General features: G+C 36.9%; 1 protein-coding gene across 1 annotated transcript in view; it reads right to left on the bottom strand.

Moving 5' to 3' along the window:
• The window catches only part of HDAC9 (histone deacetylase 9), a 457,613-nt gene that overhangs the window by 37,965 nt on the left and 396,078 nt on the right, over positions 1–23,570 (bottom strand). Inside the window, exon 21 of the mRNA XM_065666283.1 lies at positions 17,709–17,827. Within this exon, the coding sequence (XP_065522355.1) occupies positions 17,709–17,827 (119 nt within the window). The remainder of the gene's footprint in view (positions 1–17,708; positions 17,828–23,570) is intronic.

Below are 23,570 nucleotides of genomic sequence, written 5' to 3'. Positions count from 1 at the left end.
AGAAGAACAGCAAATGGCCATTGTAAAAGTAAAAGCCAGAGGAAAAGGGATGCCACAAGAGGCCCCAGCCCCAAGATTTTTTTTTGCAAGCAGATTTAACTGGTGTGCTGTGGCCAGACACCATTAGAGACAGACATGCTATTTCACTTAAGGAAAGAAAACAGCAAGATTGTGTCCAAAGACAGTAAAGTAAAATGGAACAATAACTTGACTTGTTCCAAAGTTCATATTTTAAAAAGAAAACACAAAACCTGCACAAACAATTTTTCATGAGAATATGTCCATTCTTCAACCATTTTTATGTGATAAACCAGGAATGTTATTCATGCCTTCACAGACATACTGCCTTGTTTTCATCGATTTACCCTGACTGTCAAGGAGTCTTACAGAAAACAGTGGATAAGTTGAGAATTCATGCAGTCCATATCTACTATCAGACAAATCACTGCAAAGTTTCATTTTTCCCCTTGCCTGTCTGACAAAACTACAAGACAGCCAAGTACAGGTGTTCAGATATATTCAGACAACACTCTTTTTTTTTTTTTTTCTCTTTTTAATATGATATTTTGTCATTTACCCTGGTGAAAACATTTTGGATGGTAAGGTAAGATCAAGCAATAATTCTATTTTTTTTAAAGCCTTTAAAGCAATTTTTTTTAGAAATATGGGAGTTTAGACAGCACATTTATTTAGTTTTAATTTTTGTGCTGTCATACATCAGCACTGAAGTCCTGATTTAGAACACATGCAGCTTGCCTTTGAAGTTTCGGCTATTTTTAACAGCGGCAAAAAAAAAAAAAACCCCAAAAAAACCCAAAACAAACCAAAGAAATTAAACAGCCCCCAAAATATCATAAAACAGGGCTTTTGTGCTCTTGATTTATATATTGTTTCTCATGTTTGTTTTTAAAAAAGCTTTATTCTCAATAATCTTTCATGAGAAGCTTTTCTCCGATGTACCTTTATTCATCTAAGCCTTTTCTTCTGTGTTGACCTTTATTTTCTCCTTCCTATCCCCCCAAGTCTCTGAAGTGCTTTCTAAAACCATTCTCATTCAGTAGCAAAATGAGTTTATTGGAATTCTTCTGAAAACCGAAAAAGTAGAAAATGCACAGTGATATGCTAAACTGATACTCTTTGGATGAAAGAAATAAATATTCCAAGTAAACAAGATCTCCACATGAAATGACTTTTTGCTGCTAGTGCTGGCTGGATTTCCCCTTCTGGGTTGTGTATGTGCAGCGGTATACGTGGTCCTTTTGGTCAAGTTACACAACACTAGCATTTTCCTAGGAAGTACATGAAAGCTGATAGTTGCCGTTGCTCATTTTTGTCCAATGTGTTGTAATGAATATGAGCCAATGTCATATTTATTTGTTCTGTGGCCAGCTTTTTCCTGTTATTCTCTTTCCCTTTCAGCTCAGGGACTAAATTGTTGAAACAACAACAAACACCACAACTGCCTTTACAGTTTTAATTCTCCTTAGGGTCTTCCATTCCCTGGAAAATTATAGTTGATAGTAGTGTCATCTAAAGGTACCAATACCACGTGTTGATAAGTTTTAATTTCAGTTTACCTTCAAAATGTATTGAAAGTAATTTCTAGACAGACCAAGTCCTGAAAGTGTCCAGATGTTTGAAGCAGAACATTAAAAAACCTCATAATTCTTAATTGTCAGCCCAAACATATATGTCTACAGTACCAGTGTATATGTGTTGAAGGATATGTGCAGGGCATTTATGATAGCTGAGGGAGCTGGAGAAGCATGGGCTGACGAGGGAACTGGACTTTGAGGCACTGCAGGAAGGTTAACAGCTGCGTATTGGGTTTATTGGGGACCTCCTTACTCACTGCATCTCTTCCCTTACCTTCACCATCTCAACATACCCATATACTTCATCTCTGCACCCCTTCTGAAATACTGCTTATTCTTAACAGTAATGGAGAAGAAAGTTCTTTTGTATTCCAGCTCATTCACGGGGTAGTACAAAATAGCAGAACCAATATAATCTGCTATCACAAACATCAACACCTGGATTTATGTCAAAACAGTTATTCCTAGTGAAGCGTAATGGTAAGCTTATGACATCTGTGAACATACCACAATGCCTCTCTTAAAACCTGTACAAAGAACCTGTGTAAAATTTTGAATGAATATAGAAAGTTATGCAGATTATTTTCTTTTAATGGAATTTAACTATCAATTTTAGTAACTTGGGATGCTAACAGAAAACTTGCTTATGACTTAATTTAATTTAATATTTAACCTATGACCTTTCTACATCTTGAAGCAAACACTGCTTTGATTTTAACATTCATTAGGATTTGTCTCCCTTACCTTTAACCAAGGAAGCTAGTTGTCTTGCCTCTGCTAGTCCTCCAGGCTCGTTACTACTCTGGGGAGATCTGTTGCACCAATTTTCAGAAAGGATTAAAGTTTCTTTGTAATTAAATACATTTCTGTATTGATTGTCATAGATAAATCTGGACTTTTTAAGATGTATAATGTTCAGAAAGCCAAACTTGGAGAGGGGAAGCTCATTTAGGGCTTTGAAAGACTGCCATATCCAGGCAGATGAAATTTGTTTTCATCTACCAAGGTCATGCTTTGGCATTGTGAACACAGTATACTCAGTGAGAGGCTTCTCAGGTAAGTTATAAAATGAGAGATGAATACATTTAGATTAAATAAACTGTGCCTTTGTTAATATCTGAAATAACAATTTCCCTTGCTAGAGATTTTGTGGGTTACAAAGCTCTGCTTTCAAATTATTTTTTATTTAAGCAAGTTATATACTAATATAATCATACAATATTAGCATATCAATTATATAGTTACTGTGATATAATTAATTAAAATAATTTCTATATAAATATATGATCTAATATTTTTATAATAGCCTTTCAAATCTCAAGCTAGCAGGGTTTTTTTTATACAGAAATTACGGACATTATGTAGACCTTATGGTTGTTCTACTTGTAACATGGAAGAAGTTATATTAGCATGTCATAATAATAATAATGAATATCATGTAGAATATTTCCAGATTCATAAACTTTGAAAATAATTATATGCAGACTGAAGATCTGTATGCCAAATTTGTTCCATTACTCCCAGTTATAATTCCTTAGACTACACTTCTACTGACTCAAAATATTTGTTATCCCATCAACTCATTCTGAGTCTTGCTTTGTTTGGCTAAGACACGCATCATCTGTGCTTTTAAGCTCCACTCAGTATTTAGTTCAATCTTCCTTAATGCATTTTATTCCACTGTTCTTTTCCCTTGAATATACTGGCACTTCTCTGATAATAACATGACAAAAACTTAGTAAGTGGTATGCATTTACCAGGGTAGCTTTTAGATATCCCAGGAAAACAAAAAGAATTTGGCTATTTATTTGTCCTGTTGGTTTCAAAGTTAAGCCACCCAGTCAAAAGAATGGCTCCAGCATGGATGTCCAGCCTCACCACCCTCATACCTGGTGTTTCCCAGTCTGAAACACAGAAAAATATCCTCCTCTTCCATGAATTAATTTGCTGCTCTCAAGCCCTTTCTTTTGGAATAGTAGTTGACATATATCTAAACAGTGCCACATAAATATCTGTACTGCTTCAAAAAGTATATGTTTGAAAGAAGGGAATGATTGCTTACTTTAGAGCAATATATTAAAGCAAATGAAATTTAATGTCTAGGGACATTCTCCAAGAGTGAAGTCTGCATAGATCAATCTCCTAAAGCTAGTAAGTGGCACAAGTCATTGCTCTGAAACTAACACAGAAGGTAGAGTTCAGTAACATAGTAGTATAATTATCATAAAATAGACTAGGGAATATTCCTGTAGTAGTAAGAGGCCTTTTCTCTGAACTTTTTTGATTGTATGCTTTTTTTTTGATACTCCTGTGAAACAGGGTATACTAACTGCATTAATTATCTTAAAAGCTAAGGAAACATTCCAGGCAAAACAATATATTTCCCAGCTGCACTGTCCTTCACTAGAGTTTTAATAAAATAAAAAATAAAACCAGTGTTGTCCAATGGACTAAATTAGGCAGTTGAGTCCTGATGACAAGACAGATGGACAGATTTTTAAGAAAATAGCAGGTTGTTCACGACATAATGTTTGATACCTGCTTTATGATGCTCTAATTGTCAGTAGTAAGCCAAAGACAAAAGACTGATTAAATACATCTAGAACAGTGCTGACTATTTACTCAAATATATCCTCTCTGTTTCTGCTGGAAGTCTATGTCCTACCTTGGAATAGAAGATATTTTCCACTTTCTGTCTTAGAAATACTGGGTTTAGGTGTGACAGTGTACACTTTACTAGAGGTTGGCTGGATGAGTGAAGTGGTTACACTGCAGGTACCCTTTTTAAATTGTAAGATGGCCAGTTCCATTAAAGTCAATGCAAAATTTTTTTGAATGCAATGACACATAATAAAAAAACAGACCAATGATCTACAAGTCTTTTTTTAAATTTTGTGGAAAGGATGTATATTAACAGCATCTTTCTTCATTTTCTTTTTTAGCCATGAAATGCAGATAGTAATAAGAAAATACTTATTTGGTCTGAATAGAAGACATTTTTCTTATGTGGTCCAGTTGATACACTGGAGGGAAGGCATGCCATCAGGAGGGACCTCGACATGCTTGAGAGGTAGGCCAATGCCAGCCTCATAAAGTTTGTCAGGGCAATCCCAGGCATAGCTACAGGTTGAGTGGAGAAGAGATTCAGAGCAGCCTGAGAAGAAGGACTTAGCAATGGTGGTGGATGAGAAACTGAACGTGAGCTGGCTTCAGTGTGTGCTCGCAGCCCAGAAAGCCAACCGTATCCTGGGCTGCATCAAAAGGAGTGTGACCAGCAGGACAAAGGAGGTGATCCTGCCCCTCTGCTCTGTTCTCGTGAGACCTCACTTGGAGTATTGTGTGCAGTTCTGGTGTCCTCAACATAAAAAGGACACGGAACTGTTGGAACAAGTCCAGAGGAGGGCCACGAGGATGATCAGGGGACTGGAGCACCTCCTGTATGAAGATAGGCTGAGAAAATTGGGGCTGTTCAGCCTGGAGAAGAGAAGCTGCATGGAGGTCTCACTGAGGTTGATGCCTTCCAGTATCTGAAGGTGGCCTACAGTGATGCTGGAAAGGAACTTGTCATCAGGGACTGTAGTGATAGCACAAAGGGTAACAGGTTCAAACTTAACAGGGGAAGTTCAGGTTAGATATAAGGAAGAAGTTCTTTACTGTGAGGGTGGTGAGGCACTGGAACAGACTGCCCAAAGAAGTGGCAAATGCTCCATTGCTGGCACTGTTCAAGGCCAGGTTGGACAGAGCCTCGGATAATCTGGTCTAGTGTGAGGTGCCCCTGCCTGTAACAGGGGGATTTGAACTAGATGATCTTAAGGTACTTTCCAACTCAAACCATTGTGTGATTCTATGATTCGTATTTCATGCTCTCCCCTCCCCTCCTTCTCTCCTCTCCTCTCCCCTCCTTCTCTCCTCTCCTCTCCTCTCCTCTCCTCTCCTCTCCTCTCCTCTCCTCTCCTCTCCTCTCCTCTCCTCTCCTCTCCTCTCCTCTCCTCTCCTCTCCTCTCCTCTCCTCTCCTCTCCTCTCCTCTCCTCTCCTCTCCTCTCCTCTCCTCTCCTCTCCTCTCCTCTCCTCTCCTCTCCTCTCCTCTCCTCTCCTCTCCTCCTCTTTCCATCTCTTCCTTTCATCTTCTCTTCATTTTCTATTTGCCAACTTTATTACATCTGTGATCAAGTACTAAATCAGGCTGATTCAATTTCCCATTCTTTTAAAAAGCACTGCATAAAACTTATATTCATTAAGTGCAACTGGGAGTCTAGCACCATGTAAGTAATCAGAGAATCCAGTAGCTTCATGTCCATGTTATGCCTCAAGTTCAAAGGCGACAAAGGCATCCTATTTGGTCTTTTGTTTCAGTCAACCTGTTATAACTGCACAGACCTCTTCAGTGCGTTTTAAAGTAATCTTCTTTATTCCCTATCAGTCACATAAAAATTATAAAAAGCAGTGCCAGTTTAGATAATTTTCAAATTTATAATGGGATTTGGAAAAAAAACCTCTGGTGATTCTCAATGAAGTGGAACGACTGAAACTCCTGGTGGATATAAATGTTTCAGATCTACTACTTTTTTCCATATCCCTTAAATATCTTGGCTTAGCAATTCTGTTCAACTTTTGTGACCTTGCTTTTTTTCCTCAAAAGGCATGCTGAGAAATTCCCAGAGGTGTGCACTGTGTGTGGGAATGTATACACCCGAAAAGGTTCAAAAGAGGAAAATTACATGGTTCAGAACATAGAATCATAGAATAATAGAATCATACAATAGTTAGGGTTGGAAACCTTAAGATCATCTAATCCCAACCCACCTGTCATGGGCAAGGACACCTCACTAAACCATTTCACCCAAGGCTCTGTCCAACCTGGCCTTGAACACTGCCAGCAATGGAGCATTCACAACTTCCCTGGGCAACCCATTCCAGTGCCTCACCACCCTCACAGTAAAGAACTTCTTCCTTATATCCAATCTAAACTTTAAGTTTTAACCCCTTGTCCTATCACTACAGTCCCTGATGAAGAGTCCCTCCCCAGCATCCTTATAGCCTCCCTTCAGATACTGGAAGGCTGCTATGAGGTCTCCACACAGCCTTCTCTTCTCCAGGCTGAACACATGCACTGTCTTCATGCATATTCTACAAAGCTAAAGTCAATGCACTTGACAACAGTAGAAGAATAAAATTTTGTTCACAAGGTCATATAAACTTCACAAATTTTTTGATAATTTCTTTGATGAAACATATTTGTTAACTAAATTACAAGTTTTGAAATAACATCTTATTACTTGATCAACAGATTTTCCTTACTGTTTTTCCCAGGGCATGATGAAGGTTTAAGAAGAAACATTTCTAAAATGTTTGGGTGAATCAAACATTACTCTTAAGCTGTTTATGTTGGCTTCTAAAGTTTCAACAATACTAGGTTCCACTTCTCCATTTTTACTTGCGTGCTAAATTGCTTTAAAACATTCAACATAAATATGCAAATATTTTAAAGCTAATTACATACAATTTCTTGAAATTCCTGGTAATTTTCTTAGTACATAGAGCAGTCGTATTTTTTAGTTTACTGCAAAGCTGTTCCTCCAACATAGGAATCAAAAGATGAGACCTGTATTTGAAAGGAACTATAACTTTCAGCAGAAAATAAAGGATTTCTTTGCAATAGTCATACCTGAGACTACAGATACTGACTTCTCCATTAGAAATAAAATCAATACAAAGAATCTACCACTGGATTTTATTTGTTACTAGTCAATACCTTATTTCTACATAAAAAGATAAAGATATGATTATTCATTTTTTCCATTGCTTTTGTAGAAATTACACATTTTTAACAGAAAGAAATAATGACTTTTGTCTTTAATTTTAAAAAGACAATAATATGAAAATTTTCAAAAGAAAGCATTTTTGCAAAAAATTTATTAATTTTTAAATTGTCATTTTAAATTAAGTAAGCAAAAAACAGATTTAGAAACCAGCCTTCAAAACCAAACTGCACCTACATGGATACAACACCAGATACTGAGAAGTTTCAGGTCACCATACAGCTAGAGAACCAGTCATTTTTATAAAAAGGAAAATACAGGAAATGGATAAGAATGTGGATCAAAAGAAACAAATATTTAATTCATGCTAACATCTACCATAAACAGAAACCAGAAAGTAATTGAATTTTTATTAACTAGCAATATTTTCTTGTTCTGGATATCTACTTATTTTAATTTTTTCTTCCAAAGAGGAAGATCTTCCAAGATCTGACCCTTCATCCATTTTAATGTATATGAAACACAATCAATGATGGGGAGTAATGAAGGAATCCAAAGTAAATATCACTAAAAGCATTTCAAATGGATTTATTTTACAGTGGAACTACTCCCTTCTCTTTCCAAGTTAATTCTATAAAACTTCAGTAAGTATTTAAATAACAGCTTTCTCATGTGAATATACTTTTGAAGAGTTTTTAGCATATGATTTTGTACTACAGTAACACTCACAATGCAAGATCTGTCCCTGTAAACGTTACTTATTTTAGTAAATATTAATCAGGTTGGTGATGCAGTCTCAACAGGACTTACAAAAGTGAGTAAGAGCCTGTGGGATTAGGACCTACATTCTTGCATTTCCAGCAATTTTATGGCAACTAGTTGGTATAAGCAAGAGCAGTTTGCTTTAAAAAACCCCACTATTACCACCCCTAAAACAGCAAACAAAGGCTATTAAAATGCTGGAAAAAAAAGTAGGGTGCTTTTTCTTCTTTTTAAGTGTGCCAGTGTTGGCAACTTCCACCATTTTATTGCAGGTTTCATGGTATTAGTGTTTGCATTAAAGCTATTATAATCAGGAGACTGCAATGGAATTCCACTGCTCAGCTGATAAAGATACTGCCACAGGGAGAAGTTTAAAATAGGAAGGAATTGTGTTCTGAGAGTTCCACAACAAAAAGAAATTTGGGTATATTTTAATCACTCTTACAATATATTTGAGGTCTAAGCAGCAGTTTTTAAATTCTAGAATTAGTAATACTGATATTCTATTTGAACAATTAATTAAGGTGCAAGCATCCCGTGTGGTGCTGCATAATAAATGACTTCTTGAAACTACTGCCATGAATCGATGTTTTGAGTTAATCACATGGGTAAGCACTCATTTCCCTTTAACTACAAATAGTGTACCTGTTAGAAGTCCTATTTAATAATTTCTTTTATTTTAGCAATAGTATCTTGACCTTAATTGTTAAAATTGTATTTTCTATGTTCAGTTGGGTAAACAAAAAAACCCCAACACAATAGCAAGTAAGATAATTGCCTGGGATCAAAACTAAAAATACCAAGAAATCTCTTCAGATCAGTGAAGAATTGCTGGTGCTGATACCACTCAGACCTAAAGTGTACTTGACACTGGGATAGTGTGAAAAAGATGAGTTTGCTGACCAAAAAAAAAAACCAAATGGCCCCTTATCGCCCCATGGGACTTAATATACAAAAGCAAACTTCAGAGACGCCTTACCTTTACCTTCTCTGTCCCTATCAGGAGAGACTGTTATATTGAGGGTTATTGCCTCTCTAGCCCTTCCTGTGATCAGCTTTTGAAGTCCACGGCCAAGAGGCCAGTGTAAGACTATCACCCCAGAGAAGAGGTGTTTGCTCTGTGAAGTATTCAGGACAGGAATCCATGGAGCCCGTGATAGTTCAGCAGGGAACCACAAACTCCAGCTAATATCTTCTAATCCCCTGTTGGTTTGAGAACTACCCACCATAAAAAGCATAACTAGCTGTTTATTTACGCAGGCAAGAGATAACATCTTAAAGTTACAGTCTGCCTTAAGTAGTAGGAATGTGAAGCCCAAAGAAATGAACCATCCAAGCTCATAATTAAAACTGTGTGTGCGCCCTGCTTCTTTGCCTAATGAGATGTAAACATTTTGGCTGGTGTCTATTTTGAATGATATTAATCAAATCTATTGGTTAGAAATCACAAAGGATAGTCCGGTCTACAAATTACATGTCTTCTTTTATAGCATTCTGAAGCTGTGAACAATATGTTCAAAATTTTCCCATGGCGCAATCAAGTAAATACTTGTGGCACTTTTCTATTTATTACAGAGAATAGTTAAATCCTAAGACATAAATCATGCTCTTCTACTAAGGGCTTTACAAATTCCCAAAGACAAGCCTAATTCCCAGTGCAATGATGCTATAAAAGATCAGACACTTTGTTATGGAGAAATCCACATTTGGAGATGTCTTTCAACAATTTTCTCTCAGGGCCCAATCCTGTGAAAGGCACATGTAAGTTGCTGAACACTGTGTCAAGCTCCATCAGTTTCAAAATGTTGCTAAAATATTATATTTAATTTGCTGTATTTAAATTCTAATCTGACATGTTTAATATTGCCTATGTAAAAAAAAAAAATAATTTTTTCCTTTACTTTCTTGTACTGACAGTCTTTTGGTTTCAGTAAGGGAAAAGATTTCATAAGTTTAAATTTCAAAACTGAGAGAAGATGCCACCACTTTTACCTTTTTTTCAAGCCCTCACATCAGTTATTGTCGTTAGACAATGTCACTACTATAGCATGAAAGAAAAAGAATAACAAGAGGTAGGCGAAGAGATAAGGGAAGATGACTGAAAAGGGAAAATACTTTAGTGCCTCTGTAGATTCTCTTTTCCCATTGTAATCTATCCTCTGCCCTGTTTGCAGGAGCTGCCCTAAATCAAGGAACTGGTATCTGATGCATTCTGCAGACGGATCAGCACTGTATATCTGGAACATAGTATACAGGTGGTTTTTCACTTGTATGAGTTAGTTAACTAGCCAGCAGACAGATCTGCTGTTTGCGAGGCAGGAGCAGGAGTGGAAAATGGAAATATCTCCTGGCTGATTTACAGGAAGAAAGGCTAAGTGGAAGTGAAAGAGCAGGGCAAATCAGAGCTTATTTTTTAATATTTCTAATCTTCCTGCTTAGGTAGACCCTTTCTGGAAGGCACACCAGTTAACCAGTCAGTCATTGAAAACACTGGGCAATAAGAAAATCAGTGCTAAGATTTCTGAATCCTTCAGGTGTGTTATAAATACATGCTTGGTTAGTCATGAGTATCCCAAAGCCTGATGATGATTTCCCTGTCCCCAGTAAATAAGGTGAATTGTTCACTGATCTGTTTCTTTTGGTTCAAATCCATAGTCCAAGCCATTGGCACATGCTTACTTGACAGCAAGAATTCTCAACCCAACACTGGAAATCTGAAATCTTTTCACATCTTCATCTTTGCCTTTTACTATGCTATGTCCAAGACAGGACACTAATTTTGCACAGAGAATGTCAATCTCTGCTCAGTTTCCAGAGGACCAAATAATCAATAACAGGATTTCTGGAATTTTCTACATTTCATATTCATAAATGTAAATGTAGTGTAAATGTCAATAATGCATTGGATTCTGGAGTCACTGGCAAATGATGGCTGCAGTGCAACTAAAAATTTAAGGAGTACAAATGCAAGACTAAATGCAGCATAATCTGACTGGGGAAGCTAGGCAATCCAACGGGCATGCCCAGGCCATAGGACATGTTATGACAACCACTGCTGTGAACTAGGAGGAAAAAGAAACCAAAATGCTTTCCTTCTCCCAATAAATCCTGTGAAAATACTCATGTCTGAGGGTAGGTCACCAATGAACTTGTCATCTGTTTTGATGCCTTTTGTATTGCACCAAGCAAACAATCAATTAGTGTTCAAGAAATCACCCTAAAGAAAAGTCAACCTTTGCCTTCCAAAGTGAGCAACTGGAAGTGAAGTCTTGATGCTATGTTTTGTGCTGCCAGTCACTGGGCACCCCATAGTTTCCAAGAGACAAAAAGGAACAAAAAGAACATTTCTGATATGAATCAGTAGACTCCCCTGTCTCTACACCCCACCTCTACTGCTTTCAGCTCTGAGTCAAAAGCTCAAGATCTATCCTTCTGGATAACCATCTTTGCAAAGATAACAAAATTATGGTAACCAAAATCAGATCTCTGAACTGAGAATTCAGACAAGAAGGCTGCTGTGGCAATTGAATTAACAGCTTTCTGCTACCAAAAGGTATCCTACTCAATCTCTCCCTCTCTTTACTGCCCTTGCATCCTTTCTTGCTTGTGAAGAAATTAGACATCGCATCATAAAAGCCTGCAATACTATTTTTAGAGACTTGAATTGTGTTTAAAGAGCTAACAAATCAAAACTACCACTCTGTTTAGCCAGCTATGAATTTGCATGGACTCTTTTTGCCTGCTTTCCTTTAACATTCATGTCTTACATTAGCCCCAGTAGTCCCAGTCAGGACTCTTTCAGAGTCAAGTGTCAGGGAAGTCTTTCAATTACAGCAAAATGTAGTCCCTCCCCAAAGACACTGCAATTGCTCTACCCAAAACAACCCACAGCCAGACCAAGGTACTGTCCATTACATAGTTACAACATTATTTGGGGACTCCTTTAGAAATTAAAGTGCTTCCAGGGGAAAAAAAAAATTAAAAAATTCCAAGAACCATATATAGCATTTTAGTAGTCAGAACAGTCACATAGAATATTTTAGAAACAGTAAGGCTGGCACACGGGAAACCTTTTCTCGGAAATATATCTGACATATCAGGATTAGACCCAGATCGCTCTACATTTGAATTCAGCAATAGGAAGTTCTAGTATTTTCCTTTGGTCTGTTTCTAACACTATTGTATACTATACTATACATGACGTGCAGTGGGAAACCGAAAAGAATTCCAAAGTACAATAGGACAATCATGGAGACTCAAGAAAACACTGGTCATTGAAAACAAATTTCATTAAATTATTTTTACATGAAGCCTCTGACGTCTGAGTGTGCTATGGCATACCTATTTGCAAGGATGTTGTAGAACATCTACTTGTAAGTCTCATTTAAAGCTTTTCAGTGATGACAAATATACCATGCTAGATCATTTGTTTCAGTGATTAATCATCTCATTATTAAAACTGTGCACATTACTTCTGAATTTGCTTGTCCCCAGATGCTAGGCATTTTATCTTTTTATAGCATTGTATGCTACATTCTGAGATCTTGTTATAAAAAGTTATTAAGCTGGAACTGAAATGTGAAGGACAAATCAGAAACCAAATGGACAAGCACTCAAGTTCAACCTGGTCACTCTTTTTGTTTTCTGAGAAGTAGCAGTTTCAGCCAAGATAAGGTATTCCTCAATGGAAGATCTGCAGGATACAGGTAAGTCAGCAGCTCTTTTTGCACATTAATTTTTACCACTTAGGCTGATATATTTATAGCATTAATTGTTTCCTATGCTGTGATTAATCAAACAGATTGTGCACTATTACAGAGAAGTCCTATAAGACTTGCCTCCAGAGGAGGGGAAACTGTCCATAGCTTTTAGTTTAGCACTTTTTTCATTGGTCCCACTTGAAGGAAGTTTATCAAAGCATAATGCAACTTTAAAAGTTGCAAATCAGCTTATTTAGAGTCAGTTATATTCTAGACACTGAATTAACCTTGCATCACAAATTTGGCATAACAGTAGACAAGTATATAAACTGACAAAACATATTTTACTCCTTAAATGCCTGCAGTGGTACCTTTTCCTACTGCTAATTGCTGATCTTATTTTGCACTCCGGTGTCAAATAGCACCTTTGGAACAAGAGAGCAAAATAACAGGAAAATTCTAGTAAATCATCAGGCCCTTACAAACAGTTAAGAAATGCTTCAGGAAGATAAGTACTCTGAAAAGAAAAAAAATCTTCATTCTTGCTTGACACTTCTCTATTTACTTTACTCTTTTTATGTAATGGTCACCATTTAATGAGCAATTATGTACAATATTTACTTGAATATAAAGTGATCTCAGTGACTCTAATGCAAGCATTATTCTAAGGGCTGATCTATAAAACAGAGAGAAAATACTTCATCTCAAGATCACGTTACAGGGAGAACTTCAGTTATCAGAGCTAAATTTAAAACCAGAATTCTTACAATACCTAACAACTTGCAAATTTATGATCATATGTGGCAGCTTTTTTTCAAACCTGTTCACTGTTCAAAATTTAAATGGTGTGACAATACAACGTGTCTTAGTAGAAGTTGTAAAAATTAAATATCATATAAAGCACAGAATATATCAGCTCTATCTTCAGTAGTTTCACCTAAGCACAATCAGGATAAGATGGAAGAGTAGATCTGTGTCTCCTTACTATTCTAAATATAAATCTCCTTTATCCCCTTTATTTTCCCCCCCTCCCCCCCATTATTTTTTCTTTTCTTTTATTGTCAATACAATTTTTACTACTCCAGTACATTAAGTGGATTTGACACAAGTTTTTTTTTTTATAATACGTAATATATTGTGCTGATATTTAATCTTACTTTACTGAAAAAAATCCCAATACGTTTCTGGTAATCAAATGGAATTACTAGGCAAGTTAGGAACTGGGCATGTTTTCCTCTTGCCTCATTATAGTTTACAGTAAAATTGAAGCACCTTTATGGTCCCTAATCTAAACAAAGCAATCCCAATGTCATCAATAGTTACTCTGCATAAGAGAGTTTTGCATGAAAGAAAGAGCTGCATTCACCTTCAACACAGCTTGGGAAAATAGGGAAAATAGTTTAACCAAGCAACAGGGACAGAGATGGACTTGACAACACAAAATATATTCTGCTATTTCAGCTAATCAAGTTAAGCTTGAGTCCAAAGAGAAGGACCATAGAAACTAAGATTTGAGATAAGTAGCCTGATTATCTTTGACAATCTGAGCCAGAACCTACCAGAAGTTAGAGAACCTCTTGAGCAGCAGCTGGCACCTATAACTGATGACGCAAGACAGCGGGACAAGAGAGCTACCAGAAAGGTTTAACATGCTATATGCTTAGCTTTCTTTTTTCTTTTTGATGATAAACTTGGTGCAGCTATCATAGCACAAAGACACAGGCAAGCCAGAGTTTGCGAGCGGAGAATAATATCTTTATCAGAAGAAAAAAGGTATATTTGGAAAACAAAAGTAATTTTCAGACATAACTCCTTTTTTTTTGGGCAGACCTTCTTCTGGACAAAGTGATTGTGCAGTCAAAAGTATACCTATTGTTTCTAATTATGCTAGATAGTCTTATAAGCAGTGCTATTTTATAAAGCTTGCCTTTTCTAAGATCAGATCTTTACTAAGATATTCTTAATACCTTAGCAAGATAATCTGGTAGCAAAGGCTCTCATATGTAACCAGTTCTGCCATATGCAACCAGACATCTCAAGTCTTTGAAGCCCAATCTTCTTCTTAACAGAATATAAAATCCATCACAAAGTTATGCACATGGGCTGAGTGTATGTTTCGAGATGTGTATGTGCACCTAGGTACACATGAGCACCTTTTGAAAATGGTAGCACTTCATTGGGAGAAAGGATTAGCACGAAGAGCCAACACAAAGAAAAATGTGCCTATGAAATCCTCAAAGTTGGGGTTGGAATCAATGTTCTATGGAATGTTCACTCTCAAGGCTACATTGAACAAAAACTGGTATGGGGCCAGGTAAAAGTTACATATTCATTAGTTTAGTGAAAGCTTTTTGTCTCAAAATATCAACAGAAAGATGAATTGCAGAGGCAGTTGGAGAAAAAAATATACTTAGGGAAAGTAATTTGAAAAATACAATAAGAAAAGGATGATCCAAACTTAATTTTTAAACACCGCCCCTCCTTTAAATGGAAAAGGACCATTAGTGATTTTGATATTTAATGGGACCAGAGATAAACTAGGCAAGTGAAGTATCATCTCCTAGCCCTGCTGTCATTGCTGATCTTAGTTGGCCATCTTCCATCCTACAGCCTTCTAGAGAAACTGAAGGTCACCTCCTCGTGAGAGATCTTGACATGCACGTTAGACCCATGCATTCAAAAATCAGCTGAAAAAATAAATACAACTATTTTGTTGCTGATGTATTTCTTTACTAGTCAGAAATGGCAACTCTTTAGTAAATCAGGTTATATGTCAATATAGCAAAAAATTAAAATAGTGGGTTAAAGTAGGTTATAATTTAAATCTCTCAAACTGTGTAGATTTAGTAGAGCAATCTTTTGTGTATGTAATTTGCCTGCTATATGGTTACTTGAAGAATGTAATTAGTTCGATCTGTTACCTTTATGTTATGGTTTTTACTTTGTGGCTTGAGAATGCTGATCGGTTAATACATTTTAATTTTGTCTTTTTGACTGTACTCTGAAGGAGTACAACAATCTTATCAACAATCTAGTGTCACCCTAACTTTCTTTAACAGCATGGTTACTATCTTATCTCCTTTGATGGCAATCTCTTCCTAGTTATATTTGTGAAGTTTGTACTGGGTCATAGAAATCAGAAAACTCAATGTATTAAGCATACATAAAGTGCTAGAGATTTACGAAGAATGAATGTTTACAGATTATAATTTACTTTGCATTTACTTATTTGTGGCATAATTTTTAATTATTATAAACCAATTATATTACAAATTTGCATGAATATCTTTTTTTAGTCTTAAATATGAAAGTTTCTCTTTGGACATAATTTTTTTAATAGACTTAATTTTTCTACATACCACATATAGTATGCTATGCTCTAAAATGGCATAGTGGAATGCAGAGAACCTTGTTTTGGGGAAATAATAAATTCCTTTGGCTCTCTACAAAAAGCTTTATTCATCCCTCAGGTGCATGATCATTATCTGGGTCTATCTTGACTTTTCTCTTAATTTAAACAAGAACCACCTACTATAAATCACTGTTTTTTGCTTACAGACACATCTTTAACTTGTAGATGTGCAGCCTTCTATATTAAAAAATGTACTAAGATTTCAGTTTCTAAAAAAGTTATGAAGAGTTAATTGGTTCATGAATGAAAATTAACACTGATTACAATACCAATCAGTTTTTCTTTGCTGTCAGGGTGAAATTTAGTCTAACCTGAGACAAAAATAAGAATGTTATTGAGATCTCAAGTTGTTGAAGCTGCTATGTCAGAACATCATGTATGCCAAAGCATCTTATTGGAGCATCACACATGCTTAAGGAATACGTAGCATGCATTCTCAGCTGCTAAATACAGATAATTATATAATGAATCCCAGCAAAATATCAAATTTGTATCCATTGGAAGCTCATGTCCGTACCACATATGCTCATGGAATGGTGCCGCTGACCAGGAAGCATACTTATGGAAAAAAACAGTTAGTAAACAGCTTACAAGGGGCCTTTTCATGCACAGTGTTTTATTAAAAGTCATGATACATAGCTAAGTGATACTCAAACATGCACACAGGCTAGTATGCTTCTTTCTAGTGCAACTACTGCATTAACCTGAAAAGCTGTGTGTTGTCTCATGGAAAGCAATTTATATAGGGAGATGTTACAGCGCACATTACTGTACAGGGCATTAATACATTAGCCAGCCTTGCTTAACATCCCAGGCTCAGAATCAATTGGGGCACAATATTCTGTAACAGCTAGTGACTTTGGAGTGCTACATACGAGACACCTCAAACAGACCTGTCTTTCAGATCATATTAAATCTTTGCTATGAACACACATTTTGGAAGACTGAGAAGGACATACAAACGTTGAGACCCAACAGAGTAGTCTTTTAGAAAACTTTGGCCTTCATGAACACTGATGTAATTCAAGATTAATGCCATTGAGCTGAAAAGATTACAATAACAAAAGAGCAATATGAGATTGTATTTAGGCCTCCAAAGCCTAAAATCTCCAGCATATATATAAAGTGAAATAACTTACTCCAGCATTTGGAAAATGGGGCCTATTGAAAAGCATGAAACCTCTAAAATGCCGTTTGAATGCCAGAAAAGTAATACTTTAAAAAGCCAAGATGAAAATGCCAAAAGGAACAGAAAGGAGTGAGCCAGAAATGCTAACATGTTCATTTCCACCCTGTCCATGTGCCGGACGAGACCTACAGCCCCACTGACATCTCTGCATATTAACTTAATGGACAGTCCCTGACCTCAGTGACATGGGTATCATCTCAAAAAATAGAAATATGGATGTAAGATGAAATTAAAATAAGGCTCCTAACTAGAAAAAAATACCAAAACATATGCATTATGATGATACCTACATTTAGCTGTGACTTTGTACCCTCCCAGTGGAGGGTCGTGGCCTTCCACAGCATCGAATCCTGCTGACACCAGGACAATGTCTGGATTAAACTCATTGGCAGCTGGCATAATCACAGTCCTGTAAAGTGAAAAAAATCCAACCTGTTAAAAATTAGAACTTCTACCTTCATGATATAAATTGCCACAATCTCAAAAATCCACAACACAAGATATTTTCTTGTAATTAAACCAGTCTTCATGGTAGCTGTCCAAAATCAAATGGAGGTCAAGGCTTCAATTAATTTCTTTCTATAGTCACTGTTTTTACTTTTCTACAATTGAGGGGGAAACAAATGCAGGTACATGCGAAAGCCTCTAATGTTACACACACATCTGTGCCTGTTTTATCCTCCTGCCTATAAAAAAAAGCTGCCTCTTCCAGGGAAGTGACTAATGGTTTACAGAGAGCACTCAAAGCCCGAGTGGAAACCCGGACTGCTCCAGTTAGTGTGAACTTGGTGTAAATTTGAACTATAAATTTCTTTTGGGAAAATGTTTGCTTTCCAAACTTTTTTTTCCTTCTTAACATTTTTAAATGTTTGTCGAGGTGGGGGGTGACTCTAGCAAAGGAAAAACATGAAATTCCCTTAATCAAGTCCAGACTATGTTGTCAAGCCTTTCCAAGGTCAAGCATAACAGGAATGTGACAACCACAAACTAGTGACAGCAACCCCTGCTGGTGTCAGAAAGATAATTCAGCCCTTCACAGTCAAAGATTCCACTTTTTTAACCCCTTCCTTGGCAAACTACCATGGGTATGTTTTGTTGCTTTGTTCTCACTTTTTCAAACTCAAGGCATCAAAGATGTGGCAAAAGAGAAGATAAAACCCTGCATTCTGCACTTGCAGATGCTTTGTTTCAGGCTGACTCTTCCAAGGGAAGGTGTCAAGATGGTTTTTGCACTAGTGTGACAAACACTGAGCCTGTAATGCCTGTGCTAATTCAGAGAGGCATTGCTATCATTAAAAGGCAAATACGAAAACGAATATTCTTCTCCAAATTAATTCAGGGAAATCCCAATTGCTCTACACTGGTCAAAATCAGAAGATCAAATTTGCACATATGTAAAACTGTTTGTCTTAGTTCAATATTTATTAATTTATTATTTACTCAGGCTAAAAAAGTCATGTTTCTGTTGAAAGATTAAGGGTTTTCTGGGGGGAAAGACAAGCATATATATAATATTTTAAAAATTCCTTAGGTTTTTCTTTAGTTTTTCATCTGCGTTTTATAACCTTTATTTTGTTCAAAGGTAATTTTAATACAGGAAAATGTTCCTAACTATTACTTTGACTTGCAAGTCAGAGAAAAGGATAATTCAGACTAACTAGAAAGTCTTTGCCAATGCATACAGCATTTCAATGAGTATCTTTTTACATAAGGAAAAAAGGACTTGGGCAACTTTATTTTTTCTGGTGATTTCACTGAAATTGCACCATGAATGTCCGCAGACCAAGTGATAAAATTTGTGGAATAGTCTTTTTATATTTACATGTCATTGGTAAGCCTCTTCTGAAGTATGGATTCCAGTTTTGAGCATTGCACTTAAAGAAGGACTTAGACCAACTTGGGAGAACAAAAAGAAGGAATAAAATTCTAAAAGATGGGACCTAACTGGATAAAATAATAGAATTATTATTATTTGGTTCGCATAACATGAGAGGAAACATGATAAAAGTCTGAATATGTAAGTGGTTGCAAGAGGAAAGAAATAACCTGTTCTGCATTCACTGTGGATAGGACATGAAGTAGTTGCATCAGGAAAGCTGAAGTTCAGGCACTGGAAAAAGGTTTTTAAGAGTAAGGCTGGATAATCATTCAAATAAAATATTTAATAAAATTAGAGACTGAGATTTTTTTATAAAATGTAAAGCAAATACCCATCAAGATTGCTACAGGTTAAACATGACATGCCCTTGAGGCAGCAGGTCAGATTACTTCTTTTCTAGGCCTTTTTCCTATAGTTCCATAATGTATAACTATATAACACACAAAGTACATATACGAATAATTACACTAGACACTATAGTGACTGAACATGTTTGCAAGTTAATCTCCACAAAGTTAGGGAACAATATCAGGAATAAAGATCTATGTAACCATATCTTTCTTATGTACATACCTTCTGATACTCAATTAGAGTATCTTCATTTTCTGAAGCAACACATATTTCCCAGACTTCCCCACATTTGCAATGCATGTGGCAAGGATCCTGATTAGTGATGAGGACTGTGGCTGATATCCAATCTTGATCTGCCCTCATAACACCATATATCTTATACACTGAAAGAAGGAGGGATCCTATAGAGAACCCTCCCTATCTTTAGCTACTTGAGCTTTTGCCCTCCTCCTCTCCATTCACATTTTCTCAAATTCAAGCCAGGCTCTGTTTTTTGTTTCTTCATGTCAAACAAAGTGGCAGCACCATGGAGTATAACACAGAAAATGCTCAGGAGTAACAGGATGGAGTGTGTTCAGTGCAGACAGAAGCTGTGGAAATTCAAGTTGCTGAGCACTAACAAACCTAACCAGGCTAACAAAGAATAAGATTTCTAAGAGTCTTATAATTTGCAGCATTGGGAAAATCTACCACATTTCTACCACATTTCAAGACCTTGCTCCAAAGCATAAAGATGTCAGCACATTTTTTTAATAACTTGGGCAAAACAATGCATTTGACCCTTAATCTCATTCTCAGAAGCAGCAAAAATGGTTTAGTCAGTTTCTTCAAAATTTTTGTCAAATAAGTATGTCTGACATGAAAAACACCAGCTACACTGGAAAATGTTAGGAAAATTATTAGATACTGAAAGCAAGGTCTTTTGACACAAAGCACTAGGAATAGCTACTAGCACCATCTTTAATAGTACTGAACAGGAAATAGTAGCATATACAGCATGGGGGGGGAGTGAGAGAGCGGCTGCGTGGCTGACTGAGCTTAAACCACAACAATAAGTCTTTACTGAAATTATATTTAGGAATCCCAGCTAAAGGAATAAGGCTATAAGGATAATAACCGGAGGTGGCATTTAGAACTTGCTGTTCTGTTACTGCTTTCAGAATGACCTGAATTTACATGACTAAAATAAAACATAAGAAGGATTTTCTGAGAGTGAATTTTTTTTCTTCTAAAACTGTACAATGTCTGTTATATTTCACCAAAAGAATAGCACCCTACTTTTGCTAAACTACTATCTCACAAATTATGACAGAACTTCACTGCTGCTACTCTGTATACTAAATACCAGAAGTAACCTATGTGCCCATAATACCTGTCTCTTTGTTTATTTCTCTTTCAACCTCTATAATATTGAGGGACTTGGAATGCCAGAGCTCATCCATCTTACACTGTTCTTGATCTAATACTGAACAGAAACTCTAAGGACTTTTCAGACATTATGGAATATGTAATCTGTTTACCAGCATAGCAAGCTTGACTCCTTTAAAAGATCTCAGGGTGTCTGTGGTCCTGGTTAGAGCAGCCAGTACTACTCGGTCTTTCAAAAAGATGACAGCCATAAATCTCTCTGTTGCACAGAAGACCATATAGTCATTTAGTTCTTGAATCTCTAATCCAGTCTTTCTCCACATTAGACAGCAGTCATTTAAGGTTGCTCCTTCTTTGAGTAACTACTATTAGGTCTCTGCTCAGAGAAGAGCAACTTAATGTCTGGAAAACATCATAGCATTTTATTTTGGACATTGTGTAGGTAAGACCTTTCTAACCTTTGTCTTGCCTTGGCTGTAACTCCTTTGTGGCACAAAACGCACACGTAAATTCCTTCACAGAAGTGATACTTTCCTGTCTTACGAAGTGCCATGAGGAATCATATACATACATTTTAAAATATGGACTAAATTTCACCAGGACATAAATAAAACCTTTTGGCATTTGCCATCTCTCAGGCTTCAGTGCCCTTATTATCCCTGAAAAACTGTCTTTAGGAAAATGCTTTGAGGTTTGCTGCTGTAAAGAAAGCCTACACAAAGAACTAAATTCCATCTCTTTTTTTACCCAAAAGCCATGTGAAGCTCACCTTCTCCCTCTTAAACACGATTCTCCCGCCTCAGGAGAGTGAGAACTGTTGGAGAGGCAGGGACATCTCCTGACCTTTCACTGTCTCTTGGGAGAACAGAATCATCAGATCCTGCTTCTTGCTCATTTCCCATCTCATCTACACTCTGGGTAGCACAGCAAGGTGTAAGAAAGAGAAATGATCCATTGACTGACTCTTCAGGATCTCCATAACCATTGCACATCCCTTCTCAATTGTCTAAGAACAGAATCCTCTGAATCAGATCATAACAGAAAATATGCCTTTTATTAAAAAAAAAAACAAAAACAACCCCCCCCAACAAAACCCTAAATCCACAACACAACTAGCATTGATCCTACACTACTAGATATTCATGTTAGCCTTCCCAAATTCCTCAGACCAACCCTATGCTCAGAAATCAGGCTGCAGCTGGCAGGATTTGTTATGGTGCAAGGGGTCAAAACTCTGCTCATCAGCAACCCTTTGCAAAGGTGCATAGGCAGCCTGCAGTCAGACATAGGTAGTAACAGTTTTTGTCTTACCCACAGCATGAGTAAGAAATATGATTTGGCTTTTGGCCATAGGTCAGCAGTCAGATATGAACTGGGGACTGCAAGCCATCAGCTGCCTGCTTGAAGCCAGTTGGGCTGCAGGGGTTATCAGCAAACAAAAGCTAATGCTAGGATCCTTTTCAGACAAATTTTTGTCAGAATATAAGTGCATTTTATTCTTCCACTGTAAGTCTCACTCTCCCTTACTCCTCCAAAGAAAACAAAATAGGTAAAAGATATTTATTTCCTGTGATCCTGAATCATATAAAAGCATAAATATTTGGTATACTGTATTCACCTAACGACAGCAGAATTACAGGGGCATCCTGCCCGCCTGTTTCTTTCTTTTCTCTCACGTTTTCATTAATAAGCATGTCAAAGCCTGAAAGCTCGAGCAGCTGGATCACAGAGTTATTTATCCATGCTAAACCTTGCATTTACAATGAAACTTGTGTCCTCCAGCCCAAGGCAGTGTGCATCTTCCTTTAAGTCTGATGGTACTGAGCAGAGAGCGTGCGTCTGGGAAGCTGAAAAGATTTCTTTCTGTCCCACTAAGGAGATTTCCCCAAGGAATTAATATGTTCCATTTGGGTATGCTGCTCTCTGTGGGGAAGCCAAGGAATGGCTTCCAGTTGGGTGCAGTCCTAGAGAAAAACATCAGGCATGTGATCCTCCCCACCCCACCAATCTGAACATCAGATGCAAGACATTAAAGAGAGTCTACCAAGGGACTCTGTTCTTTTTATTCTTCCATTCTATTTTTGTACATTTAAAGCACATGGTTAGGATGCTCCCAAACATTTATTCTCCCACAAGAGATTGCAGAGAAGTACCCAAATCAGAAACAACTCTGCAAGTACCATCACACAGAGCTGGAAACCTCCAAAGAAAATTAAACTGGTGTGAATAGCTATGATTCTTTTGGTGTGTTGGTAATTTAGAAAGGAAACAAGCAGGAATACCAGTCCAGGACAGTAATTTATGTAACAGAGAAAAAAAACAAAAATCCACACTGATCTAAAACTACAGATTGGAATGGCTTAGTAACATAAATTATTTGCTCTTTCCCTAAAATACTCCAGTGTTTCCATCCAGTGATCTGAAAGTACTTTCAGAACATTAACAAACGGAAAGGCTCATATCTTCAGCTGGTATAAATCAGCATAGCTGTTTCTGATTGCATAGTCCTCTAAAGCAAGCATTTCTTGTACCCACTTCACAGATGAATCAGCTA

The sequence above is a fragment of the Lathamus discolor genome, chromosome 2, assembly GCF_037157495.1.
Source record: "Lathamus discolor isolate bLatDis1 chromosome 2, bLatDis1.hap1, whole genome shotgun sequence".
NCBI lineage: Eukaryota > Metazoa > Chordata > Aves > Psittaciformes > Psittacidae > Lathamus > Lathamus discolor.
The sequence above is the reverse complement of the archived record's forward strand: the minus strand, read 5'-3'. Positions and strand labels throughout refer to the sequence as shown.